The sequence below is a fragment of the Squalius cephalus genome (assembly GCF_949319135.1).
Source record: "Squalius cephalus genome assembly, chromosome: 8".
Taxonomy (NCBI): Eukaryota; Metazoa; Chordata; class Actinopteri; order Cypriniformes; family Leuciscidae; genus Squalius; species Squalius cephalus.
This window is the reverse complement of record NC_137129.1, coordinates 14,803,383-14,821,143: the sequence shown is the minus strand read 5'-3', so window position 1 is coordinate 14,821,143 and position 17,761 is coordinate 14,803,383. Positions and strand designations below refer to the sequence as shown.

The window sequence follows — 17,761 nt, the reverse complement described above, 5'->3', positions numbered from 1 at the left end:
CAGCATCCACCTGGAAGATGCAATGGCAGCCATATTGTGCCAGAACGCCCACCACACAACAGCTTATTGGTGGAGAGGAGACAGTGATGAAGCCAATTAATATATATATATGTATATATGTATATCTATGGGGGATGATTAGGAGGCCATGATGGACAGAGGCCACTGGGCAAATTTGGCCAGGATGCTCCTTTCACCTGTACTCAAAATTAAACTGCTTTCAGATCATTCACACAGCCAGTCAATGGATAAACTCTACAGATCATGCATTAGACACACTACATAAAAAGAAAAAGGAGAACAAAGCATCCAGAATTAGAGTTTTAGAGAATTAGAGTTGTGCTAAAAGAGTGCATGAGATTTGCAAATGGTGTTAACTGTCTGAACTGTCTGCAGCCATAATGAAGTCAAAATTTTTACTTTTTACAAAATTTTAATTTTTACAATTTTTTTTATTACTTTAATGATGAAATAAAAGAAAAGAAATTAAAATTAAAAAAAATTGTATATTAATTTATTTAGGGTTTTTTTTCCCACAAATGTATGACTTTTGGAAGTGCAATCTGATTACCATATGCAGTTTTAATAAAGTTGAATTAACGTAACATTCTGTCATTTTTACTCTTCAAAGTTCAAAGTGTACACTTGCAAGTGTTGATTAATGTTAGGCCCATTAAATAATAATAAGGATAAACAATATTTTAAAAAGTATATAATTATCTAACATCTGACTGATTAAAAATTAACCTCAAAACATAAATGGGGATATCTATATCTAGCAAAAAAACATTTATAATAATAATTTTAAAAAAATGTCAGAACGTCGTCTAGCAGTTGCTGAATGTCGCGCAACAACGTTGCTACAGCCCTGTCGCGTGATTCTACATTGCTACAATGTTGCGAGCACGTAGACAGCAACGTTGCCATAGTAGAAATGCAACGTGCCACAGACGTTGCAACAACGTAAATGTGTTTGCTCGGATATACCATATAATCGTTTAAATCTATTGACACTTGAATCTTTCAGGATTAGTGTAGCTTGAAAAAAATCAGCGACCACAAACTATATAAAATTGTTAAATAAAATATATTATCTTTTGTTATGTCAAACAATGTCTAATATGTGTGAAATCTTTTAAACACCACGGAATTTAAACAGAATTGCAAGAGAGAAAACATTTTTTTTTTTTTTTTTTTTTAAATTGTGACAAAAATACTTTATTTATTTATATAACTTCGCCCTCCAACAACTCGCAACATGTACTCTCCACGTGATTTCTCACTACACTAATTTCAGTGATATCTTTTCAGGTAGCGATATTTTATAGTTGCATTTAAAAAATAAAGTTTACAACACCATTAAGATCAAATATGTTATAATATCCTCAGTTGTAACAGTTGTAATACCAATGTAATGCCTGCTGTTAGCGCTAGGAACTCTTTGCCCGAGGAGTCTTTCTGGTTGGACTGTAAACTGAGACGGACCACACGTGTACATGTGCCGGATGTAAACACAACTACCCACGTGTTCAAGTAGGATCCTAATGACTGTGCCTTACACATGGCTTTACATTCAGCAGGCAGCTGGTGATAAGTCCACATATTTACTGGGGATTGAACCTGAAACACATTTTGAGGTAAGCTGTTCAGGGACTAATCTAAATATTATTGCTTAAAATAAAGTCATCTTTGTGGTTGTATCTTGCAGATTTCATCATGTAATGTTTTTATTGCTATTGGCTAGTTGTATGCTCATGCACGTGTTGACTGTACAGGTACAGTCATGGCAGGTAGGGGCAGAGGTCGTGGAAGAAGCCAGTTTACCTTCAGTGTGGACGCACTGGGTTTTGGGAGGGGTGATTCTTTACCAACATCTACACATACACCTTCTCCTCTTTTTCCCGTAAGTGTTTTAATGGTAATATGAGTCTCTTTACATTATAATATACATTCTTAAAAAAATCTTTACAAAATTTAGGGAAAAAAACCTGCCAGCTGTGCTTTAAACATGTTAAATGTTATTTAAACAACATGTACATTTTACAATTTAAAACAGATAAATCCAACAGCCGTTTTCTGCTGAATTAGCGAGGCAACTCTGCTTCTGAAATCTGTTTTGTACCTTTAAAATATAATGACATCTACCATAATAACACTGGTGGTAAAGAGAAAACACATTATGAAGTTCTTATCTTTTCCACAAGCTAAGGTAGATACTAATATGAAGACACAGTGTCACGCACACAAATACAAAACACCATCACACAAGACACTAAAATAATGCAATAAACACTCATTTAACAACATAAGATGTAACATAAAACCCTATTGTACATAACTGATTACAAACTAAGAAGAAACATAATTATTAAAATAAAAAAACTATCAATTGTGAAATGTCACACAGGGAGTTCTGGGAAATGGTTTTTACTGTAAAATGTCATGAAATGTAAGGTAAAATCTGTTACAGTTTTTCGTAGAGTAAGGGAACTTACTTTTAACCAAGTAACAGTTTTTTACAGTCTGAATTACAATCATTTTTACAGTCTTACTTCAGTTGTTGTTATTACACATATATAAATGCTATAAATGTCTTATTGCGGATTTGTGAGAATTGATTGTTCTGAAAAAAAGTTTTGGTTTTGTTTGAGTTGAATTTTTTCTTTTTTCTTTTTTCTTTCAGCCTATGCAATTTCGACCAGTGCCTCTGCTTACAGGAGAAGAGGTGGACTATATGCTCGCTCTGAAGCAGGAGCTGAGAGCCTCCAGCAAGAATCTGCCATTCCACATAAGAGCAGCCAGAACAAAGACAGGTACGATGGGTTGAGGCAACATATGGGCAATACTGAGCACACTGAGAGTGGACAATTCTAATCACAAAGGATGAAGATCCAACATGATTAGGCCCTGTTTACACCTGGTATTAAGATCCGTTTTGGTCGATCGGATCACAAGTGGACGACGCTAAATACAGGTGTAAACGGGGTCTAAAACGTTTAGAGCTTGTCCACTTCCGACCACTTCCAGAGGTAGTTGAAAATGCGTTCGAACAGCCACAAAAGACTGACTATTCTCCGACTTCTGACCTAATGCGTAAACATTATGGGAAGCATGCTAGCCAGACGGGTTTGGTTTGAAGACGAAAACGTACAAAGCACAATATTCTCTCAGCATTCCTGATTTCTAACACAAACTCACTGCGTGCGGCATGGTCTTGCGCATATCAGAGCAGAAACGAAAGCTGCTGCTCTGTATATTTTTCTGTCGCCTCTGAGCTTGTATATATGTCAATTATGCAAGCTTATTTCATTTATTAGATCGAAAGATCTGAAAAAGCTCAGACATTTACCCGCCCATAGACCCTCCCGTCGAAGAAATCAGGACAGAAGTGGTTGAAAGTGGACAAAAGAGACGGATTAAAATACCAGGTGTAAACGGGTATGTGTCTCCCTCGTCTACTTGTGATCCGATCGACCAAAACCAGGTGTAAACACGGCCATAGAGAATGAGGTCATGCAATCTCTGGATTTGCATTTGAACTGTGGGCAGTCACTGAAATATTCAAAGCCAACGACCCATCAGGCATGGATGGTCAAAGACCAGGTTTGAACGGCTCTCTTTATTGTCTTCTTTTTTTTAGATGTGGCACGGTACTCTGATAAATACCAAAATGGTGAGCCGAAGAACAACACGATTGAATGGAGTCCTGGTGAGACACAACAGATAATAAAGCAGAGGAAATTCAACAGTCAAACATGGAAACCTGAAATCCTCCACTGCATTCAAGTTTCAGGATGCCTTTTGTCTTTTTGTGATTTAAATGTAGAAGTCTTTAAAGCTGGCAGTAAAGACATTTAAAATTTTACAAAAGATTTCAATTACAAATAAATGCTGTTCTTTTAAACTTTCTATACATAAAAGAATCACGAAAAACTTGTATCTGCTGTTACCACAAACATATTAAGCAGCACAACATTTTTCAACATTGATAATCTTGAGCAGCAAATCAGCATATTAGAATGATTTCTGAAGGATTTTGTAACACTGAAGACAGCTTTAACACCATTTTAAAATATATTCAAATAGAAAACAGCTATTTTAAATTGTAATATTAGTTCACGGTATTACTGTTTTTACTGTATTTTTGTATTTTTGAAAATGTAAAAGTCAGGTCTCTCTAAAAATATTTGATTTCATTCCAGACTGGAGCCGACTGCCAAAAGAGCTTTGTATTAAAGTACGGAAACCCCGAAAAACACGTGAGAAACTCTATTATTATTATTATTATTATTACCGTGTGTAGGTTCACAGTCTAATGTACTAAATGCTACCCAATTCATGTTAAAATAGGATATGTCTTTTTAATACCTTTGTTCCGTAGTCATAGGTGCTAAGCCACAAGTCCAGCGAAAACCAAAAGTAGTTGCTGGCAAAGAGGAGGTTCTCCAAAAACTAGAGGTACGAGTTTACTGACTCCATAATATTTTGTTATGTTGCATTAACTGTTTTAAACATGCTTGGACATTCAAATAAATCGAAAAAATAATTAAAAAAAAAACAGATTGAAAGACTTTAAATAGAAACACAAACTATACCAAAAATTTATATTGACAAATTTTAACAAACGAAGCAAATCAGCCATTTGCTTTCTCCTTATTTCCTGTTTTATTTTATTTCATTTTTTAATTCTGCTGTTTAATCTGTGTATGCAGCATGCTAGTAATGTTCATTTTATGGAATAACATTTAGACACTTGAGAAAAGAGAACAAGAGCAGCATTCTGAGGAAGAGGAGGAAGAGGAGAAGAAGAAACAGAATGACGAGGAGGAGCCAGATGCGGATGAAGATTATGTTGAAGAGGAGATTGAAGATGTAAGAATTTTTTTTTTTTCATAATTTGACACAAAACATCTTTTTTTTTCAACAATATTTGTGGCGCTGTCATTTACACATATGACTTCTTTCTTTTCTTTCAGGAGACAGACTACATCATGTCTTACTTTGACAACGGAGAGGAATTTGGAGCAGATAGTGATGACAATATGGACGAAGCTGTCTACTAATGTGGACATCACTGGGGGATACATGTTTCTATGTATTTTAAGAAGTGTCTTAATTCAAGCATATTCTTTGTTTCAACTTGACACATATTGAATCAGGTCAATCCCGGAGACTGAATTTAATTTCATGACTAATGTAATTAAGATCTGAGAATCAATGCTGCTATTGATATGCTGTTCAAACGGTATGATAGGCTCAGATACTGCTGCTATTCTAACACTGTGCTGGAATGTTACTGAAAGACAGTTTTAATTATGCTTTTTATTTAATTATTGTAATTGGAAAGCTCTGCTTAAAAAGGGAACACACAGAAGCCAGGATTCCTTTTTGTCATATAGGAGCAGACACTACAGACCATTTATCATGCATCTCATGTTTACACCTGATAATGCCTTGAATTGCAAATTATAACTGTATGAGAAACTTCATCTGTTTTGTTTTTTTGTCTGAGTGGTTTTGAGTGTGTGACAAAATGTTCTTTCAAAATTCTTACATTCTTACAAAATGTCTTCTTTTGTGTTCCACAGAAGAAAGAAAATCATGTGGGTTTGTAATGACTTGAATGTGAGTTAATGATGACATTTTCATGTTAGCTATTTCTTTAAAGGCACACTATGTAGAAATTGTGTTTTTGTCAAACAGCGACCCCTAGAGTCGCTGTGGAATACTTGCACTGTCGTAAATACCCACCCCCACCATGTACACCGGTACCTGTTCGGTAGGATAGAAGCGGCCCGAGTGGAGCAGAGTCAGCCGGCAGATGGCGATATTTCCCTTCAGTGTATAAACGAAATATTATGAGTTCTTATAAGTCACCTGATTAGAACTTTAACATCCCCATGTTGTTTTGCAGTGCAGGAAATATTTCACATAAGCAATATCAGTACTTTTGAAAAAAGAAAATAAATTTCAAGAGACAGTATACATCAGTTTTGTATGCTGTTTTTTTTTTCTTTTGTGTTAAATATTTTTCTGTAAAATATATTTAAAATATATGTAAAATATATCTGTGTTGAGCACAGCAAGTCTTGAGATTCAACTTGTTTTACTGCAAGAAATCACAGCAACATTTTGCAGTGCTAACAGTTAAGCTAACAAAACTTACTGAAAAATATCAGCTCCCCTCTAACATTAAACCTAATTTACAAAGTGTCAAATCAGATGTGCTCCTTTTCAGAACCCTCGTGCTGCATCTACATCATTACAAATGTGTAGTTACATATAACTACTTAGCTACTATTTAGTATTTAGCTACCCTTTTTAAAAGTCTGCTGAAGGCTATACTTCTTTTCGTAAGGGGCTGAACTTGCACCTACACAACTTGCATGCAGAATTTTCCACCAGGGCCTGAGGAAAAACATGTTTTACAACATATATCACGCGCTGTGAAGGACAAGGATGTGAAATGTAAGTCAACAAACAGAAGTAAACTCACCTGAAGAACTCACCCATCCCCCCTAAAAACAAATGGCAAAGTCTAGAAACATGAAAAGACCTGGTTCACTTATTGAATGTATTTGGACCAGCATGTGGCTATGCTGAATAAACATGGAGTTAAATGTTAAATGCCTGCAGTCCTGACGGTGATAAATGCACATTCAACAAAACTGTAGTACACGGGATATAACATTAGTATTTTTTTATTTAAAGCAGCCTGTTGTTTGTGCTGCATGGAGGGATCGTGTGTCAGTGTGAAGGCCGGGGTCTGTGAACTTATAACTTTGAGCAGCACCATATATTTCACAGCCCTTCACCCTGTCAGCAAGCTTAACGTGGAGGATCCCGAAAATGTCTCGGTATGCCATGCATTGCACAAACATAAGCACACGTACTGCAGGCGGCTTTAACAAGCAGGAATTGTAGAGTTTCTCTATTAGTAAGACTCATAATAGTAATTTATGATTCTTTGTGGGCCATTTGGTTGCATAAATAGGTGATGCTGCATGTTGACAACATGTGTAAACGTGTACATACGTGTGACTTCCTTCTGTACTTTCTGTCCTCAGCGTGCCTTTGTGGTGAGACAGCGAGAACACAGTGTACACCCACAGATCTTATGCATGTGCTTCATTTGGAACAAGTCATTTTTGATTTGTCCAGCTCGCTTACAAATCATACAACTGACCTGATTTTGATTTTTGACTGATTTCTTTTTTTTTGAATGTCAGTAATATAAACTATTATAACATACTCTCCAGATCAGAATCAAGCTGGATGCTGATGCTAAAGATGAAGCTATGGTTTTGTCGACCCAACACTGTACCAAAATTGTTTACCATGCATAAATAAAAATGTCCTTAAAATCAAACATGTAATTTATTACTATTACAATGAAAGCACAACAATATGCTAAATTATTAACATCCCTTGTGAATAAGTGCACATATTGAATGTGCTCACAATGTACTTCAAAACGAACCGTATTTAAACCGTTTATTAAACCGTACTTGCAGATAATATAATATTAATGGAAAAAAAAGCCACTTAAGTGAATCCGGCTCCAGGGGGTTAATAAAATCCTTCTGAAGTGAAGTGATGCGTTTTTGTAAGAAAAATATCCATATTTATAACTTCATAAACTATAAGCACTGGCTTCCGGTAATGGCTGTACACGAGTGGAGTTCTGATGGACGAGTGACCTCTGACCCGACGCATGACGTATTGACGAACGCGGAAGCGTAGAAGATAGAGCAAAACAAAACTGAAATGTTGGAGCTTGAGTTTGTCGCCCAGCCCATTTGTTTGAACCGCTAGAGGCGTCTACTCTCAACTAAGCTTACGCCAACGTCCGGGAGCGTCGGGTCAAAGGTCACTCTTCCACCGGAATTAGACTCGTGAACGGCCGTTACCGGGAGCCAATGTTTATAGTTTATAAAGTTGTAAATATGGATATTTTTTCTTACAAAAATGCATGGCTTCACTTCAGAAGGTCACTTTATTAACCCTGTGTAGCCGTATGGATTACTTTTATGATGGATGGATGCGCTTTTTGGGCTTCACAATCTCAGGCCCTCACTACTCCGACTATAAAGCTTGGAAGAGCCAGGATATAACTCCAATTGTGTTTGGCTGAAACAAGAAAGTCATATGCACATGGCTTGAGGGTGAGTAAATTATGGGATAATTTTCATTTTTTGTGTAAACTAGCCCTTTAAGTCCTAAGTCCAGGGTCAAAAAGCACTATCAAATTTAGCTAACTGCATAGATTTAAACCATAATACATTTTCATTTAATTAACTTGCAATAAAGCGTCTGAAACATTATCTTTAGTTATTAAGTAGTTCTTTTTAAAGTATTCTAAAGTGTACTTCTTTTTCACAGGAGAAGACAAGGCTGTATAAGAATACAAAATGTCACCTAAATTTTCATGTTCTAGTCATGTTCATAAATGGAGTTTAATGTGTTCTGTTTTCTTTTTCTTTTACCTTGCATATGTTTGCTGTAGCATACAGCAAGTCATATGTGCTTGCAGCTTCCTGTTTTCTCAACTCAACTTTATTTCTAGAGCACTTTCAAAAACCACAGTGGGTCCCAAAGTGCTGTACATGAGAATAAAAATAAATAAAATAAAACTCCCTTTGTCGGTTAATTCTACTTATAAGGGAAGTAAGGAGGAAATGAGTTGCTTGGGTGTCTGTTTTGTCACTTTTTGTCATCACCTGACATTCTTGCCTCAAGGTCATGTTTGGTGAACTTCACACATGCACAAGTCAGTTTCAGGACAAGATGCCAAAATGAAGTCAAGAAGGGCAGATTTAGACTGTCATGCTGTGCTGCATCAACTAAAAAAAGAGGATTCTGCTGTGGCAAGAAGGAGAAAGGTCTTGGAATCGGGCCCTCTCACGTGTGGTACAGCCAACACAACAGTGTGAATGCCTGAACAGGCTTGTGCTGAGATTAAATGTCCTTTAATGTACTTTAATATACTTTAAGGCAAGTGACAAGATCAAAACAACTAAGTGATATCACTGTCTGGGTCTGTTGCTTCATCTGGCTTGAGTTTTACCCTGAAAAGACTTGAGCAAGAAGCATACTCCACCCAAGTACACTAATGCAGATTTTATTCAGGCAGTTTATGATAGACATGTTGTAAACTAGTTTAACTTTGACTGCAGAAGAACACGGTTTATGTTAATGCACTATATAGGCAATAATGAAAATGCTCCGCATACTTGTTTGCATTATGAATTTTTGTTCTGATAGGGTATACAACACAATATGAAATAAAAAAGTAGTTTCTGGCTTCAAACAAACGTAATACATCTTTCTATATTAGAAGATATAGTCAACTGCATGTTATTTATTTATAATTCAATGAAAATGTATTGTAGTTTATATTAAATTAAATTGAGACCTTAAAAGTGCTTTTAAGATATATACATCCTTATATGTAATTTTAATTCTGTTGTCTTTGAAAGATGGTAAACTAAAATATAGCCTAAATGTAATTAAACGTATTATTAAAACATTATTTAAAGGTTTTTTGGTCCCACTTTATATTAAGTGGCTTTAAGTACTATGTACTTACATAGGTAAATAAGTACAATGTACTTACAATGTACACTTTTGCTGCTATTTTATACCATGGTTACTGTCTGGCAACTACAAATTGACATCCCAGTTCAGAGATTTATGGTTACATGTTTTTAATGGAGCATGTGATTATTGACTCAGTATAAAATATTTTTACTTAAATGTACATCAGTAAACTGGTTGGTAATGATCAAAGAGAAGAAATGCAATTTAAGTAAAACTTTTAATTTGACTATTACAAAGTGTCAATTAAGTGGTCTTTTATTTCATTCATATTATATTATCTGCAAGTATAGTTTTTTAAAAATATACTTTTAAGATTTGAAGTACAATATAAATGCAAATTCAAAACTATTAAGAGCAATTATATTATTCACAAGGATGTTCAAATTTAAGGACTATGCTGTGTCAGTGATTTTGCAAAGATCTCTCGGTTATGAAATCCTCCCTTCTGCTGATCACATGTTAGTCATGTGCTGCATCATTTCATTGCCCCAGTAATTGCTTGAATTTGCTTTCCATTAAGCAGAAACAAGTAAACTCCACCAAACCAAAAAAAGATTTATGTTTATATACAGCAATCGCTTATCTACATTTCTTTGCTGATTCTCAGAAACCACCTCTAACTCCTTAATCCCATGGGAGAACTGAATCAACGCCACCCTCTTCCTGCTTCCTCATATTCAGGGTCATCTCGGCTCCTGAATCAACCTCTCTATTGTGCTCTCATGGAACGTGGAGTATACTGCAGTATGCTTCCTCTGTTTGCTTAGTTAACAGTTCTTACTTCCTCATCACTCGTGATCTGTTATTCAATGACACAATGTTCTTGTTACTGCAATAAACAGTCACAGTGTGAGCAACGCTTTGCATGCATTGCTTTTTTCATTACTTGTTTGCAACATTAACAGGTAAATTTGTACTAAACTAAAGTCGTGACATAGTACTTCATTGTACCTCATATTTTGTTTAATGATCTCAGCACAAATGACAATTTATGCACTAAAGTTCAATACTTAGGATTAGGCAGTTTGTTCAAAGTGCCTTTTCACCCACTTAAGTAGAACTTAAGTACATATTAATATGCATATTGTTAATATTAGTCATATTGTCTTTAAAACAGTTATTGATACTGTCAAGCACTTATGGTGAACTAAGGTAATTTCTATTAAAATGTAATTATTTTAATAAATTTGTATTTACACATTTAAAAAGTTGGAATTCTTTTCATTTAACTCATATTATTAATGTATTATGTAAATATTAACTTTAAATACAATAGCAAATAACACAAGTTAAAATTGAATTCAAATACTTTACATGTAAGTTGGTCAACACATCAAAAACTTCTTTAAAGCTCAACAAAAGATTATTAAAACAATGTGTTTACTGTACAATGTACTTTAAAGTAAAACCTTTCATTTGACTAAAGTGCACTTGCACTGAACTCTGTTCTGAACTTAACTGAGTTCTTTTGGCCTTAAATGATCACATATAGTATGTGTTTTCAATTGTGTTTTTGAGAAAGACACTAAACTCTTGGTTGTTCCAGGGAAACGGTATAAAACAGTCTGTCTGGGATAATGTACAATAAACAGCCCATCATTATTGGAAAACAAATTCCAACATTTGATCACAGACATGAAGCATAAATGGACATAATAAATAAATGAACTTAAAATGTTGCTATGAGTTGAAATAACTTCATAACGCTAGAAGAAAAAGAGCATACAAGAGACACAAAAACATAAAGGTTATAGGAAATCACTTGCTAGTATTAATGCATAGAATAATGTTAAACGTTGATTGTTGCAATTGATCTGTTTAGTTGCTTTGACATATGGACCCTGCAATCTGCACTGGATGAAGGCTCTTCCTCCCACATACTGGTAGAAATTTCCATGTTCAAAAACACAACAATAATATTAGTTATGGGAAACCACGTGAAAGCTGTGAAGTGTGCTTATTGTTTGCGTAGAGTTCTCTGATTAGGGCGCTAAATGGGAATCAGACGATTTTTAGACTAAACAGGACTCAGGAGACAGACGTAATCAAGGGCATTACACTGAACATTATCTCTGGCTTTCTTACTGATGTTTTTGTCCTTCCAGAATCTTAATTAAAGCTGCACTGCTGAAATGTTGACGTAATGTAGGTAGGCTGACTAGCACTGCCCATAATATCAGTGCCAGTACCAAATCATTGCTTTGGGTCAAACATAAAGCATGTTCAGTGCCTTGACTTCCTCGTTGTGTCACTGTCAGCTTAGGTCTTACTGACGCTAGGGCTGTGATATATCATGACACTGTCTTCACGCCAAGGCTTGTCAGCAGCTCATCAGTCCGCGGCGTCACCCCTAAATGAAGCCGCAGGTGTTGCTGTTCACTGAGTCATGGCTCATTCAGCGGCTGAGGGGACTGTGTGACCAAGTTTGAGCTTCACTGATTTGTGCATGTCAAGGAGAGTTCATATTAGATTATTTAAATGAATGTATATTTCACTCATACGCCACATAGAAAAGAAAAATCTATTGCAACTTCTGTTTAATTCTGACTTCAGTGGGGTCATGTTAATGAATTTATGCACACGGGCAAACAGGCAAACAGCCTTAGTGGTTATAATCATGTGCTACTATAGAAAGGGATGCTCTTTGACAGAGTGACCCAGAAACTGCAGAGTTGATATCACACTCTTGCCGTCTCAACAATGCTCACTTGAGCCACTTAACCTTTGCCAGCAAGGATTCCCCCCACCATCTGCTGAAACCCTTTGACAAATGATTGATGAAGTCCCTGGTATTTGGAACACCCTAATGTTCTGACCTTTTTAAGGGGTACATTGAAAAATACATTTGATAACTCTTTGTATTGTATAAGATTGGGGAGCTACAAAGTGCCAATCAAAAATGTATGTTTCTTATTACATTTTGATCTAGAGGTGATTTTCATGAAACATTTCTTATTATCAATGTTGAAAACTGTTGTGCTGCTTAAAGGTGCAGTGTGTGATTTTTAGCATTTTTGCATCTAGTGGTGAGGTTACGAATTGCAACCAACAAAAGTTACGGTGGCCGACAGGAAAAGATGTCGTCGTCTGAGACAGCAGAGAGTAGCCAGTTCAGTTCATCTTTACAAAGATAAATTAAGAAATGATGTTCACTTTATTATTCAGTAAAACGATATGTTATTGCGAATATTATTGTTAGCCTACTTGTTCATCATTGTGTCAGAGTTTTATTTGCTGACTTTAGCTTGCTTCCTTGCACGAAGAACAACATAGTGACGAAACATTTTTTAATGTAAGGGGACCCGCGGTGTATGTAGATAGAAATGGCTCATTCTAGGGTAATAAAAAATATTACACAATGCACCTTTAACATACCATGATAATTTTTTTTTCAAGATTCTTTTATGAATAGAAAGTTCAAAAGAACAGTATTTATTTGAAATATAAATCTTTTGTAACTTCATAAATGTCTGCTGTCACTTTTCGATCAATTTAACCCTTTAACGCATACATCGGGTCTTTAGTGACACTACCCTCCTCGTCCTCATTCATTATTTAAAGTTAGTTATCAACCTTTTTAGTATTCCTGAATTAATTCATTATTAACAATATAACAAGATTTTTTAATATATATATATATAAAAGAATACCTGTTTTCCCAGAATAATAAAAAAAAATAAAATGTATTGGGTCGCTAATGACCCGAGGTGTGTAACTGTTATGATGTGGAGGACACAGTAAGATCCAATTGCAGCTTTATTAGAATAATCAACAGGCAGGGTAAATCAGGGGCAGACAGAACAATGGAGATAATCTCAGAGCAGAAACAGAAAACAGGCAAGGGTCGAGGCAGGCGGCAGGAATCACAGTCCAATGAACAATCCGGGTCAAGACAGGCAGCAGAAGAATCAGAAGTCGGTATAAACAATCCAAGGTCAGTAACAGTTCAGCAAACACAGGGAAAACGCTCAGAAATTGTACGCCAGGGCAATGCAATACTTCGCAGAGAAGTGGAGTGTGGCAGTGGCTTTTATGTGTGTGTGAATGAGGTGCAGGTGTGCGTGTAATCAGTGCAGTGCAGGTGTATGAAATAATCAGTCCAGGAAGATGCAGGATGGGAATTGTAGTCTGTGAGTGAATATGATATTCCAGTGTGGAGTGCCCTCTGGTGGCTCTCAAGGGCACTCTGGCTGGTGACCGTTACATAGCCCCTCCCCAAAGAGCGGCTTCCAGACGCTCAAACTGTCCAGGTGGGAGGTGGCCCGGAGGCGGATCCGGGGGCGGGATGGAGGGCCAGGTCCGTGGAGCAGGCTGTGCAGGCGACCAGGGCGGAGCAGGCGACCAGGGCGGAGCAGGCTGTGCAGGCGACCAGGGCAGAGCAGGCGGCCAGGGCGGAGCAGGCTGTGCAGGCGGCCAGGGCGGAGCAGGCTGTGCAGGCGGCCAGGGCGGAGCAGGCTGTGCAGGCGGCCAGGGCGGAGCAGGCTGTGCAGGCGGCCAGGGCGGAGCAGGCTGTGCAGGCGGCCAGGGCGGAGCAGGCTGTGCAGGCGGCCAGGGCGGAGCAGGCTGTGCAGGCGGCCAGGGCGGAGCAGGCTGTGCAGGCGGCCAGGGCGGAGCAGGCTGTGCAGGCGGCCAGGGCGGAGCAGGCTGTGCAGGCGGCCAGGGAGGAGACGACCCTTCAGGCGGCCAGGGAGGCGACCATGGCACAGAAACAGACACAGGGACAGGAACAGACACCGGTTCAGGGACAGGAACAGACACCGGCTCAGGGACAGGAACAGACACCGGCTCAGGGACAGGAACAGACATCGGCTCAGGGGCGGCCATCTTGTCCGAAGACACTTGCTCGGCGGAGACCATCTTGTCCTGAGACACTGGCTCGGCGGCGACCATCTTGTCCGAAGACACAGGCGTGGTTTCGGCCATCTTGTCCGAAGACACAGGTGTGGAGTCGGCCATCTTGTCCGAAGACAGAGGCGTGGAGTCGGCCATCTTGTCCGAAGACACAGGCGTGGAGTCGGCCATCTTGTCCGAAGACACAGGCGTGGAGTCGGCCATCTTGTCCGAAGACACAGGCGTGGAGTCGGCCATCTTGTCCGAAGACACAGGCGTGGAGTCGGCCATCTTGTCCGAAGACACAGGCGTGGAGTCGGCCATCTTGTCCGAAGACACAGGCGTGGAGTCGGCCATCTTGTCCGAAGACACAGGCGTGGAGTTGGCCATCTTGTCCGAAGACACAGGCGCAGAAAGAGGAAGAGGAACAGATTCAGGCTCAGTATCAGGATCAGATTCAGGCTCAGGAACAGATTCAGTCTCGGCGGGACGAGACTCTTGACGGGCGGACGTGACGTGAAGCTCAGTCTCTGGATCGGCAGAAGTGACGTGAAGTTCAGTCTCTGGATCGGCAGAAGTGACGTGAAGCTCAGTCTCTGGATCGGCAGAAGTGACGTGAAGCTCAGTCTCTGGATCAGGATCAGCGCGCTCTGAGCTTGACGGGACCAGCGGCGGCGAGGGCTTTGAGCTGGGTAGAACCAGCGGCGAAGAGGGCTCTGGGCTGGACGGGACCAGCGGTGAAGGCTCTATGCTGGGCAGGACCAGCGGCGAAGAGGGCTCTGAGCTGGACGGGACCAGCGGTGAAGAAGGCTCTATGCTGGGCAGGACCAGCGGTGAAGAGGGCTCTGAGCTGGACGGAACCAGCGGCGAAGAAGGCTCTATGCTGGGCAGGACCAGCGGCGAAGAGGGCTCTGAGCTGGACGGGACCAGCGGTGAAGGCTCTATGCTGGGCAGGACCAGCGGCGAAGAGGGCTCTGAACTGGACGGAACCAGCGATGAAGAGGGCTCTGTGCTGGATGGGACCAGCAGTGAAGGCTCTGTGCTGGACGGGACCAGCGGTGAAGGCTCTGTGCTGGACGGGACCAGCGGTGAAGGCTTTGAGCTGGGCAGGACCAGCGGTGAAGGCTTTGTGCTGGGCAGGACCAGCGGTGAGGGCTTTGTGCTGGGCAGGACCAGCGGTGAACACAGCTCTGGACTGGCGTGAAGTGCAGGCTCGACTGGACTGGCGTGAAGTGCAGGCTCGACTGGACTGGCGTGAAGTGCAGGCTCGACTGGACTGGCGTGAAGTGCAGGCTCGACTGGACTGGCGTGAAGTGCAGGCTCGACTGGACTGGCGTGAAGTGCAGGCTCGACTGGACTGGCGTGAAGTGCAGGCTCGACTGGACTGGCGTGAAGTGCAGGCTCGACTGGACTGGCGTGAAGTGCAGGCTCGGCAGGAAGATACTCAGGCAGGAAGGTCTCGGTAAAACATGATTTATGCAGGATAGTCTCAGCGGGACGAGATTCCTGCACGATGGCCCTTATGGCAACACGTACTGACCTCAGCGGGGAATCGGCCACACTGGATACCAGTCCTGGACAATAATAGACCGATCCGGTGACTAGCTTGATGGCTGGCGTGACGGGAACAGTCTCTGGAAAATCTGCTGAGAAGTGACGGGGCTCTGGAAGATCTGCTGAGAAGTGGCCAGGCTCTGGAAGATCTGCTGAGAAGTGGCCAGGCTCTGGAAGATCTGCTGAGAAGTGACAGGGCTCTGGAAGATCTGCTGAGAAGTGACCAGGCTCTGGAAGATCTGCTGAGAAGTGACAGGGCTCTGGAAGATCTGCTGAGAAGTAACGAGAGTACGGGGAGGTATAGCAGAATTCTGGTTCAACGGATGTGGTAAGTTCATGGGACCCCTCATCCACAGGGCCCGCAGAAAAGGATGATCTGCTTAACCTCAGAGCGAATTCAATATATTGACATAGAGTCCATTGAGGGGTGTTGTCAGGCATTAGATAATTTAACATGTCCTCAAGCCCATATCTGAAACTATCCTTTAAGACTGCCTCGTCCAAGTCTACCCCATGGCAGAGCTCACAAAATTGTTCAACATATTCCTCTATAGATCGGTTACCTTGACTGAGGCGGAAGAGACTGATTAGTGGGTCCATGGTGGGTCTCGGTCTTTTCTCAGCTGCTGGATCTGAAGCGGCGAAGTATTCTGTTATGATGTGGAGGACACAGTAAGATCCAATTGCAGCTTTATTAGAATAATCAACAGGCAGGGTAAATCAGGGGCAGACAGAACAATGGAGATAATCTCAGAGCAGAAACAGAAAACAGGCAAGGGTCGAGGCAGGCGGCAGGAATCACAGTCCAATGAACAATCCGGGTCAAGACAGGCAGCAGAAGAATCAGAAGTCGGTATAAACAATCCAAGGTCAGTAACAGTTCAGCAAACACAGGGAAAACGCTCAGAAATTGTACGCCAGGGCAATGCAATACTTCGCAGAGAAGTGGAGTGTGGCAGTGGCTTTTATGTGTGTGTGAATGAGGTGCAGGTGTGCGTGTAATCAGTGCAGTGCAGGTGTATGAAATAATCAGTCCAGGAAGATGCAGGATGGGAATTGTAGTCTGTGAGTGAATATGATATTCCAGTGTGGAGTGCCCTCTGGTGGCTCTCAAGGGCACTCTGGCTGGTGACCGTTACAGTAACAGTGTAAGTATATTTTATTCTGCACAATAATGGTTGAATCTTTGATGACTGAAAAAGTGCAATTCACCTTTATTCCTCAAGGTGGCAATGTCTGATACACAATGAAGTGATGTTTCATTCATAGTACCCGCAGGCAGAAAACAAAAGAATAGGAAGTATCATCAGAAAAATTTGAAATGGCTCAGTGATTTACTGCAGAGCAAATACTGAACACAATCAAACATTAGTGTCACTGTCACTTGATGGTGGATCTGGTGAAGAAGCTGTCAGCGATCAAAATACTGATTTTGAAGATGTTGAAAATGATAGTTTGAGAATATTTTTGAGATGGCGAATATATGCTGAATGTACTGGGAAATGAGCTCTTACAAGGACAGTGATGATGATATAAAACATCTGCTCAAACAGAACTCTTCCAAGCTCCAAAGGGTAACAAAATATGCTTTATTTTATTCTTATGTAATTGTTACTCTAATATCAGGAGAGTTGTATATTATCGGTAGAGTTCCATCCGTTTTAGATATAGATCCGTGTCACTAAAGTCCCGAATATGTATTAATGATTGGCGAAACATTCATGCATTTATGGGTTAATTCATCTTTACTGAAATTTGAACAAAAATATAAATATGC

General features: G+C 40.0%; 1 protein-coding gene across 1 annotated transcript; it reads left to right on the top strand.

The window, feature by feature from the left end:
* Positions 1–1,469: 1,469 nt before the first annotated feature.
* polr3gla (RNA polymerase III subunit GL a) lies at positions 1,470–5,985 on the top strand. The gene is made up of 8 exons (XM_079880037.1): positions 1,470–1,637; positions 1,776–1,903; positions 2,684–2,813; positions 3,641–3,709; positions 4,203–4,259; positions 4,382–4,458; positions 4,750–4,872; positions 4,977–5,985. Exons 2-8 carry the CDS (start codon positions 1,784–1,786, stop codon positions 5,061–5,063), a joined length of 663 nt encoding a protein of 220 aa, XP_079736163.1. The 5' UTR covers positions 1,470–1,637; positions 1,776–1,783; the 3' UTR covers positions 5,064–5,985.
* The last annotated feature ends 11,776 nt before the right edge of the window (positions 5,986–17,761 follow it).

Excerpts from the sequence above, each read along its gene's own strand:
- polr3gla (XM_079880037.1), top strand. The coding sequence starts at position 1,784 with ATGGCAGGTAGGGGCAGAGGTCGTGGAAGAAGCCAGTTTACCTTCAGT. Across the intron at positions 1,904-2,683 it reads CACCTTCTCCTCTTTTTCCC|CCTATGCAATTTCGACCAGT; the intron begins GTAAGTGTTTTA and ends TTTTTCTTTCAG. Across the intron at positions 4,459-4,749 it reads AGGTTCTCCAAAAACTAGAG|ACACTTGAGAAAAGAGAACA; the intron begins GTACGAGTTTAC and ends AATAACATTTAG.